The sequence below is a fragment of the Cnephaeus nilssonii genome (assembly GCF_951640355.1).
Source record: "Cnephaeus nilssonii genome assembly, chromosome: 13".
NCBI lineage: Eukaryota > Metazoa > Chordata > Mammalia > Chiroptera > Vespertilionidae > Cnephaeus > Cnephaeus nilssonii.
Genome location: NC_137084.1, coordinates 7,332,174 through 7,342,266, shown reverse-complemented (window position 1 = coordinate 7,342,266; position 10,093 = coordinate 7,332,174). Strand labels below are relative to the sequence as shown.

At 55.3% G+C, this 10,093-nt stretch overlaps 1 protein-coding gene across 1 annotated transcript; it reads left to right on the top strand.

Moving 5' to 3' along the window:
- Positions 1 to 33: 33 nt before the first annotated feature.
- Positions 34 to 9,167, top strand: MRPL21 (mitochondrial ribosomal protein L21). The gene is made up of 7 exons (XM_079788671.1): positions 34 to 149; positions 3,308 to 3,365; positions 4,444 to 4,529; positions 5,978 to 6,141; positions 7,900 to 7,952; positions 8,325 to 8,428; positions 8,743 to 9,167. The coding sequence occupies exons 1-7, from the start codon at positions 50 to 52 to the stop codon at positions 8,805 to 8,807; spliced, it is 630 nt and encodes a 209-aa protein (XP_079644797.1). The 5' UTR covers positions 34 to 49; the 3' UTR covers positions 8,808 to 9,167.
- The last annotated feature ends 926 nt before the right edge of the window (positions 9,168 to 10,093 follow it).

Genomic DNA, 10,093 nt, shown 5'->3' with positions numbered 1-10,093 from the left:
CGTCGACGCACCGGGTTCGCGGCGCCTCCACTTCCGCTTCCGGTTGAAAATGGCGGCGGCCTTGGCGGCCTCGGCCCTGCCAGTCGTCTTCGGGCGGCTGGTGTCCGCGTGCGGCCGTAGCATCCTCAGACCGTCGGGGCCCGGAGCGGGTGAGGCCAGGGCCGCGGGTGAAGGGAGGAAGTGGGGCAAGCGGTGCTTTCCGCCACCCGCCATGTGTGTATGTGTGTGTCCGACCTGATGCCTTCGGTGCTGGTCGCCTTTTTTGATAACACCGGCTTTGGAGTTGGGGAAACCGAGGTTCAGATCCTGGTTCCTTAGTTAGTAGCTTAACCATTGAGGATAGCTCTTCCACTTGTGTATAGGCCCTGTGTTAGTGGGGAGCACAGTGAGGGCCAGAGAGGTTAAGTAACTTGCCCAAGGTCACTCAGCAGGAAAGTGGGAGAGGAGTGATTCAGACAGAGTGGGTCCCGCTACAAAATCTATGCTCAGCCATTACCCTAGGCTTTGAGCCACTCTCTGAGCATCATCGACCTCATCTGGAAAAATAGTGATGAATGCCCTTGCCTAATCTTAACCCATTCAGCAAAAACGTAGCTGTATTTTAGTCACTGGGTTATGAAGCTCCAAAAAGGTTATATTCGGCCTGAAAATGGTTGGAGTGTGTGTGTTTGCATTCAGGAGTGCTTATGTATGTTTTTTAAAATGACCTAACTGTATATATGACAACTTTAAAGAATTTCGTCTTTTTCAGATGCCATAATAGTGTCATGGTTACGTTGTTTTGTTTCTTAAATAATCATCTTTTGAAGGCCGACTTGTCTTTAGTGTGTCCACATAAATGTCCAAACCTGTAGAAAATTTTCATTATAAGTTTACTAGAGGCCCAGTGCATGTGATTGGTGCACTCAGGGCAGGGGGGTCCCTCAGCCCAGCCTGTGCCCTCTTGCAGTCCAGGACCCCTCGCTCCTTACCGCCTGCCTGCAGCTGCTGTGCTCGCCAGCTGTGAGCCTGTTTTCTGGCTGAGCTGCGCTCCCCCTGTGGGAGTGCACCGACCACTAGGGGGCAGCTCCGGCACTGAGCACCTGCCCCCTGGTGGTCAGTGCACGTCATAAGGGACTGGTTGTTCCGCTGTTCAGTCGATTTGCATATTGGCGTTTTATTATATAGGATTATATAAGATTTGAGCCAAAGCGACAATTACCAGGCAGCAAGATCTCAAATACTCTGGAGAATAACAGTTTTGCAATTTCTTTTATGCATTTGGACTTAAGTAGGAAAGTAAGGAAGGTTACATAAATGTGGGAGAAGGCGAGGCAGGAATTGGGTCATGAGATTATGTGCTTTCTTGAGGGTGGTTATGCCTTCGAAGAGCATTACTTCTGGCTTTCAAAGGGTGTAACCTAGAAGAACAGAAACGATGGGCAGGCCTTGCTTAAAACCTTTCAATAAGGAAGTGACAGGCCTGGACTGTCTGGCCAGTTAGGAATTTATGATTTATTATAGCACCCCTTTTTCATCCATACATAGAAATATGACCTCTTTACAGATAAAACGATGCCTGGTTTGCTTTAAACTAATTGCAGAATTGGGCAAGAGGCCATGTACATCAAACAAGATTAGTCATGAGCTGATATCTGTTGAATCCGGGGAGCGGTAGCTGAGGGCTCAGTGTTGTGCACAACATTTTCCATAATAAAATGTGGGTTGAAGTAGGCAGGGAAGTTTTTACAAAAGCAGTGGGACTTCCTCTGTTCTGCTGACGTAAAACCACCTCTAGAATGCTGTGTTCAATTCCAGACGCAACTTTTTAAGGGAGAATCACAAAGTGTAGTGAGTTCAGAGAAGGTGACGGTGACCAGGTGGGACCTTGAAGAGTGAGTGAAGGAAACAGGAAGGAAGGACCAGTCTCTGTCCTCAGAGCTATAAAGACGGTTCTGTGGAAGACAAGGGGCCACTTTTTTTCCCTGGGGGGCGGAGGGGTCCAAGGCTAAGCTAAGACCATAAGCAGAGGTACAGAAACTTTCTAACTGAGCTTATAACAGTGGGATGGCTCGCAAGAGAGGTGCTGAATTTCCAGTCAGAATTACAACAGGGGCTTCATTTAAAAAAAAAAAAAATGTATTTCAGAGAGGAAGAGAAAGGGATAGAAACATCAATGATGAGAGAGAATCATCAATCGGTCGCCTCCTGCACGCCCCACACTGGGGATCGAGCCCACAACCCCGGGCATATGCCCTGACTGGGAATGGAACCATGACCTCCTGGTTCATAGGTCGACACTCAACCACTGAGCCACACCAGCCGGGCCAGGGGCTTCATTTGATGACTGAGCAGAGCAGATTTCATTCGTCATTCATTGAGTACCTGTTACGTGTCAAACACTGGTCCAGGGTGGGGACACACCCATAATAAACAGACGATAGCCCCTGCTTATAAGGGGGCTAGCTAGCATTCTGGTGGAGAGGGGGTGTGCAGGCAGGCTTTCTAAATAAGCAAATGACATAGTGTGTTACGAGCTGATTAGTCTTGTGGAGAAAAGTAAGTCTTGGGAGGGAGGGGTTCCGTTTTGAATAGGATGGTTGGGAAAGTCCTCCACTGAGGTGGTGTTTCAGTGGAGACCCAGAAGAAATGAGGGAATCAGTCCCTGGGGGGAAGGGTTTCAGGGAAAGAGCAGTCCACACGCAGGCTTCTAGGCGGGTGCGTGCCTGGCGTGTTCCGGCAAGAGTGAGGAAGCCGGGGAGGCGGGTGCCCAGGGAACAAGGGGAAGCGTGTTGGAGGGATGGGGTGGCACTGCCACCGCGCTGTGGGCCCCTGTACGGGCTTTGGCCTTTTCTCCGAATGAAATGGAAGCTCCTGGAGAGTCTCAGCAAAACACCGGTACGGCCCTGGCCGGGCGGCTCAGCTGTCCCATCACCTCAGTCACATGCCATCGGTCACGGAAACCAGCTCCGTATGGGGGGGCAATGGGGTGAGAATACCCGGAGGCCGGCTCAGCAGGGCCTTCTTGGAGGCTCCCGCACTTGGACAGAGCAGGGTCTGAACCTCCCGGGCACTTGGGGGTCAAGGAGTGGGTTACTGGGCGGGCGGTGCGGTTGTGGGCCCTTGAGGTGGTGTGATGAATGAGTCGTGATGCCGATGGTAACAGCCAGTGACCGCACGTGATGTTCTTTGAGTTTTGTCGGCCTCGGTTTTCTGTAGATACGTTGTGATGCGATTGAAAGCGACACCAGCGACCGCTGTGCGTTGCGTGTCTTCAGGGGAGGTTTGCATTTCACGGAGTCACTGCCCCTGTTTCTCTATTCCCCAGCCTCCCTGTGGTCCGCTTCCCGAAGGTTCCAGTCACAGAGCACCTCGCGTCCTGAAGGGTAATGTCGACGTGGGTTTGGGTGACTCTTCCTTTTCACCATCTTTCTGACGCAAAACTTCAGACAGTTGGGTTTTTAGGAATATTTCTATTTTCTGACTGTTTAGATAGTATTTTCTCAGACCCTTGACGTAATAAACATAGACAGAACGTCAAGAGTGCAAAGAGCAAGGTGTCCTGGCCTCCCAGCGCTCTGGTTACCAAGGGGACGGTGTCGCTCCCGGTGGGAGGTTTCTAACCCGGAAGGTGCACCCGGGCATGTGGGGTCAGAACCTCTCGGAGGAGCCGGTGGAGTTTGAAACAGCAGATTCCGTGTTAAATGTCACACTGAGGGAGGAAACTGCGCTGTAAGCTGCAGAAGGTAGATTTGGCCAAGTGCCCCTGGCTGGTGGGTGTACACAGACAAGAGCAGGACAGGGTGGCAGGTACGCGTGGGAAGCCCCGGGCCTGCCCGGCCCCGCGCCCGGGACTCTGCAGCCAGGGCCGGAGCGAAGCCGTCCATCTGAGCTGTGCCTCCTGGTCCGCAAAGTGGATTGTGCGTGTGTAGCTCAGTGGAGTTTTATGAGACTAAGTAAATTCTACATTTAAAGAGAATGGACAAAAAAAATAAATTAAATTAAATTAAACTTAAAAAAATAAAGAGAGTGGACAGTGGAGCATTCACACATCGCCGCCGCCGCACCAGTCTCCGCAGTGGGAGGCTCAGCGAGGCCGACTTGGAGGCTCCCGCACTTGGCACAGAACAGGATCTGAACCCACGGGCACTTGGTGCTGTGGTTTGAGGCCGAGCCAGGGCCTCCATTTGACTGAGCAGAACAGGTTTCATTCATCATTCAACGAGTACGTGTCAAACACTGGTCCAGGGTGGGGATACACCCATAATGAACGTACAGCAACATATACCCCTGCTTTTAAGGCGCTAGCTAGCATCCCCGAGCATTCCGGTGGAGCAGGGGTGTGCACACGTGACCGGGTGACGTGCTAGACCCTGTCCTTCCCGGCAGTTGCACACAGCCATGTCTTATGATTTTGAACTGCCTTTTCACACGTGTGACGTGTGTATAAAATGTTTTTTACAGATACGTTCCTAAGACATCCCTGAGTTCACCCCCTTGGCCTGAAGTCGTTCTGCCAGACCCCGTCGAGGAGACCAGACACCACGCAGGTAAGGAAGGGGCAGAGGCGGGCGGCACCCCCACACAGGCGGCCACCTGGCCGCGGAGCCAGGGTGTCGGCTCTCCGTGCTCCAGACCCGCACAGGAGGGAACCTCTGCTTCATTGGCCACTGAGCAGCGGACTCGAGAGCCGCTCTTCAGCAGAGACCCCTGCGCACCCGCCGTGTTCGAAGCGGGTGGCGTTCGGGAGGGAAGGCGCTTGTCCATCTGTCTTCCCGCTGTTTGGGAGAAACGTGGGTTTGGGACAGGTTTCTCCCCACACAGAAGAGAGGCTGCGTGACCGCCAGTGGCCGCCGGCCCGGCCTGGCTGTGGGAGAAGCCGCCAGGGTGTCAGGGTATGTCAGCCTGGAGCGCCTGTCGCTGCAGCCTCCGCTGCCAGGAGGGAGTGTGAGATCCTCAGTTTCCCCAGAAAGCGGGAAGTCCACCTTAATGCATGGAATCATCTAGTTTTTTTATATATATATATTTTTTTATTGATTTCAGAGAGGGAGGGAGAGAGAGAAACGTCAGCGATGAGAGAGAACCATTGATCGGCTGCCTTCTGCACGCCCCCCCACTGGGGATCGAGCCCGCAACCCGGGCATGTGCCCTTGACTGGAATCAAACCCGGGACCCTTCAGTCCGCAGACTGATGCTCGATCCACGGAGCCAAACCAGCCAGGGCTGGAATCATCTCGTTCTAAACACTGTTTTGGAGACTTAGAGAAAAATAAGGCGCAGTCTGGGCCCCGGCCCTTGGCCTCGTTCCGCCTCTGGTGGGACTGTCTCCAGGGCAGGAACTGTGCAGGTTCCGCTCCTGCACCAGCCCGAGGCGAGGCCGGCCGGTCGGGTCTCAGCAGACGCTGCTCAGACAGTAAACGGTCAGGGGACAGAGGGTCGTGACCTGAGCAGAGCAGTGACCACAGAAGCGGAAAGCAGGCAGCCGTGCAGGAGGCGTGCAGGGCGTCGTTCCGGGTTTCCCCTGTTTGCAGAAAGGCCTGCTCTCCCTTTCAGGGTTTGCACCCTTCCTAGCCCCCAGCTCTTTATTGAGAACAACTGGGAACCGAACAGGGTGCGAAGTTTCCACCCAGAGTCAGAACCGAGGCAGGCACGCTGTGCGCTTCGGCCAGAGAACGGCGGGAGGCAGGGCATCCTGGGAAGCGTGGGGATCTTCATCTGTCAGGGCCCGTGTGCCCTGCACGCCACGCGGCCACTGCTCCTGGAATAGCAGGGGACCCCGTGCCCAGGCGCCTGTGCCTGCGATGGGGAGCGCGAGGCTCGGCCACCAACTGTCACCGCCCTGCGACCACACCACCAGGCGCCCCCTCCTCCCTCCCCACCACACTGCTGCAGGAGAGCGGGGGGCGGGGAGGGGGATATAATAAAGCCCCCGGGGCCCGTGTGGAGGTGTGGATGCTGCCTTTCCTCTGGGGTGATGCCCGCGGCCTTCTCCCCGCAGAGGTCGTGCGGAAGGTGAACGAGCTGATCGCCACGGGCCAGTACGGCCGGCTCTTTGCCGTGGTGCACTTCGCCAGCCACCAGTGGAAGGTGACCGCCGAGGACCTGATTCTCATCGAAAATGAGCTAGACCTTGCGTGTGGAGAGAGGATTCGGTTGGAGAAGGTAAGGTTTCGGTTTCTTTGTGCATTCGGGGACTCGGTCCTGGAATGTGCGATCCCCGCTCCCAGCATCATCCCTGGAGAGGGTTCCTCAGATCAGCGTGACCACGAGAAAACCAGGGGACGGGAGAGGGAGTGAGTGAGGAGGCAGCTGGCCGGGCAGTGCAGGCAGGCCCCGGGAGACGGCCGAGCAGTGACGGCCCGGCTCGGGGTTCACTCCTCAGCGGAGACGCTCAGCAGTGCCCATTGTCTCACATCTTGCTGGCTAGCATATCCCACAGAAAAGTACTCCATCGCAGATACAATAAAAGTCCCAGTCGCATATGTAGAGCTTTCAAGCCCATGTTTATAGTAAGTTTCGGCTAGAACACTCCTCTGCCGTGCAATTTGCCGGCCTCTCTGTTTTGTAACCGAGGCCTGTTCAGAGGCCCTTCCCTGGGCGCTGGCTCTCCCTGACCACTGGGAACTGCCTGCTCCGTCTGTGTATTTAGCTAAGCGTTCCTGCCCTTCCGTTACGATTCTCTTTGCTGTGGTCAAAATGTATTTGGTTTTTGCCGGCTCTGCTCCTACTTATAACACTACGTATAAAACATAAGCGCTCTATACTAGATCAGCTTCCCAGGGTATATACGTTACGTCAACATGATGGAATATGACACGCAGGATTTCCTTTATTGATGAAAACCCCTCCGTCCTTTGTGGTTGTCAAGTTTTTGCGTATTAACTCTTGCTGAGGCGGCCCCGCAGCCTAGGATCTGAGCGGGACGGCGGCCACCCGCGAGCGCTCCTCCGCACGGCCCTGCGGCTCCGCCCTGAGCTCATGGACAGGAGCACATCCGCTGTGTGTCTAGAGCAGGGGTGGGAACCTTCCTCTGCTCAGGGCCTTTGGATATTTATAACATCATCCGAGGGCCATACAACATCAACCTAAAAAAAATTAGCCTGCTCTGTTTGGTCAAACATTTGATTACCTCACCCCTGATGCCTCGGCAGGGCCAGGCCCAATGATCTCTCCGGCTTTATAAGGCCCTCGGATCGGACGTTCCCACCCCTGGTCTAGAGGAACTGGCTTGGGGAGTGGCTGTGGAGGTTTCTGAGGAGGTGTTATTTGGGAACATTTCACATTAACAAAACGTGAGGGAAAGCCCCATGAATGCAGGTTGCTTTTTGTAGCGTAGGCAATCCAGGAGTCGAGAGCATGTGCTGGAAGTGACTCTAAAACAGTTCGTCATTTGTCACTAATGCACGAAGGCCACCGGTGTTATAGATGTGCTTTCTCTTTAGACATTTAATTTTAGTACAACTGGATTTTTTTCTTACCAGTAAAATTTAAGACAGTCTTCCAGCGTCTAATAAAAACGGCGGCACGGCGTTCTGCTGGCAGCAGATACACCTGAGCCTGAGCCTGAGCCTTCACATCTTCGCAGTCCTGTGACCAGCCCCAAAGACACGCTGTCTGATGTGTGTGTTTTTCCCTGTGTGTTAGACTTCACTAAGGTTTTGTTGTTTAAATTAAAACGCCATCCTTTTCACAGGAGGTTGACACAACTTGGTAAGTGATCGCCACATCAGATAATCAGTTTTACCCGTCCTGCGTCCGAGTCCCCTGCTGTTCACAGTTTGTTTGAAGCGACAGTGAGACAGCAGATCCCGCCCGCAGCACAGTTTCCAGACGATACCTTTCCCACGTCCCCGTGCTTCCGGGCCCTCCCTGTTCTGCCACGTTCGTTGCTCACGGGTAACGCCCTGTTTCACGTCGCAGGTCCTGCTGGTCGGCGCTGATGACTTCACGTTGCTGGGCAAGCCGCTCTTGGGGTAACGTGCTCTCAGATGTGGGGCTCTGCCCAGGGCCGGGCGGTGAGACTAGGCGGGGGCGTCCATCACTCGAACCATCGCCAAACGCAAGAGGCTTATACTTCACGATGGCGGATGCGAAGCGTCCCCGGGGGCAGGACACCCAGACCAGCTCACTGGGCTGTTACTAACTCGTTCCCACATGGCCCGTGAGACCTGTGCACAGGCTGCACTGTCTTTGTTACACTTCTTTGTAGCTTTCAAAACGTCTACAGGGGTCACATATCACTTTTATGATCAGCAAAAAGGAAAGTAAACCTCATTTTCGAAAACCTTACGCACAGCATCAGCAGCGTTGCCAGCTCATTGGGAAGGTCTGTCGTTTATTTCCAGGAAGGATCTTGTTCGCGTAGAAGCCACCGTCATTGAAAAGACAGAATCGTGGCCAAAGATCAACATGAAGTTTAAGAAAAGGAAAAACTACAGGAAGAAGAGAAGTAAGTTACAGAAAGCGGAGCTGGCGCCCTGCGGTCCCGCCTGCTCTGGGCGTCACCCCTGTGGGTCTGACAAGGAGGGGGGCTGAGACACAGGCGGGACCTCCCTGCATGTCACAGACCCCATGAAGCAGGGCTCCCCCAGGGGACCCTGCAGGCTGAGCTGTCCTGTCTCAGGACATGCGTGTCGTGTACAGCCCTTGGTCACAGCGGGAATCCCTGCCTCGTGGAAAGGGGGGTGTCGGGCGGCGGGTCTCTGGTGGCTGGTGAACAGGGTCAGAGTTGTGGCCAGGCTGTGACTGAGTTCTCTCTCCCAGTTATTGTGAGCTCGCAGACTGTCCTCCGGATAAACACCATTGAGATTGCTCCGTGTCTGTGCTGATCGTCGAGCCGGCATTTGCAGAAACATAAAAATAAACCCATTTTCCAGAAGTCTGTTTCTGTGTCCGATGCCGAAGTTCGGTGCCTGTTACGGTCTGGCTTGCGCGCCAGGTCTGAGCACAGCCTCCCTGAGTCAGAGGCCGGGAATTGGGGGAGAATCACTGGCAGGGCCTCCCCGGGCAGGCTGGTGCTGCCTAAGAGACGGGCTGGCGTGCTTGCCCGCCCTCCACCCCCCTCCGCAGGCGCAGGCCGGGGGACTCTTGGGGAGACGCCGCTGGGACTCCAGAGCTGATACCAAGAGACACAACCTCGATCCCACTTCTGCGGAGACGGACAAACACGTGAGCAGATTCTGTCTCAGAATCACAGGAGGAGGGAGGAGGGAGGAGGGAGGAGGGAGGAAGGACTGCCGCGTGGGGCCGGGGCTTGAGGGCCGGTGCTGAGGAGCAGCAGAGACAGCAGGGCCAGACGAGGCTTGAACTTGGTCCTGAAAGCAGCGCCTGTCCCAGAGGGTTGGGCGGTCAGGCAGGCAGCCAACAGGAAAGAAGGGGCGGGTCTTGAACCCTGAACCGGAGTGGCCCAGGGAATGGAGCGGAGGACTTTGAGGAGTGAGTGTGGGGAGGAGGGGGCTCTCAGACGCCCAGGCCCTGGCTCTGTGCTTCCTCCAAGACAGTAGTTGGGGCTTTCAAGTGGCACAAACCAGAGTAAATTCTTTCTGGCAAGATTCCTTCAAGAGTCCCTCTGAGGTGGGATCAGAACATGAAGACAGCACTTCCCAGGAGGCCTCGCCCCTCTCCTGCTTCTCTCTCCCTCTCCCGCACCTCTTCAGGTACCAGTCACCCTGGGAGATGCTGGCCCGGGCCTTGGGGACACTCCCTCCCCAGCAGTACCCTCTGTGGACAGCAGGGGGCGGCGGCCATGCTGTTTCCTGGCTGCGGCTGCTGGGCTGGGAGGGTGGTGGGCTGGAGCACCTGCTAGTGCTGCCAGGTGGGAGTCTGAGCCCCAGCTCCGAGTGAATGCCTCCCTCCGAACCCCTAATTCCACACTGCCAGTGACGACCAAGTCCCAGGAAGAGCTGGAGTGGCTCTTCCCGTGCAGTGCAGACCTCTGTGGGGTCCCCGGAGGAGGGGTCAGGGAGCCTGCCCAGAGGTTTGTGGGAGAGATGGAGTCACTGGTGTCTCCCGGAACCACAGGAAAATGTGGCTCTGAGAGTGTTAACAATACAGCCTGTCCCAGCGCAGCTCCCAGAGGGAGGGCACTTCCCCGCTGCACCTGCACACCCGGCGC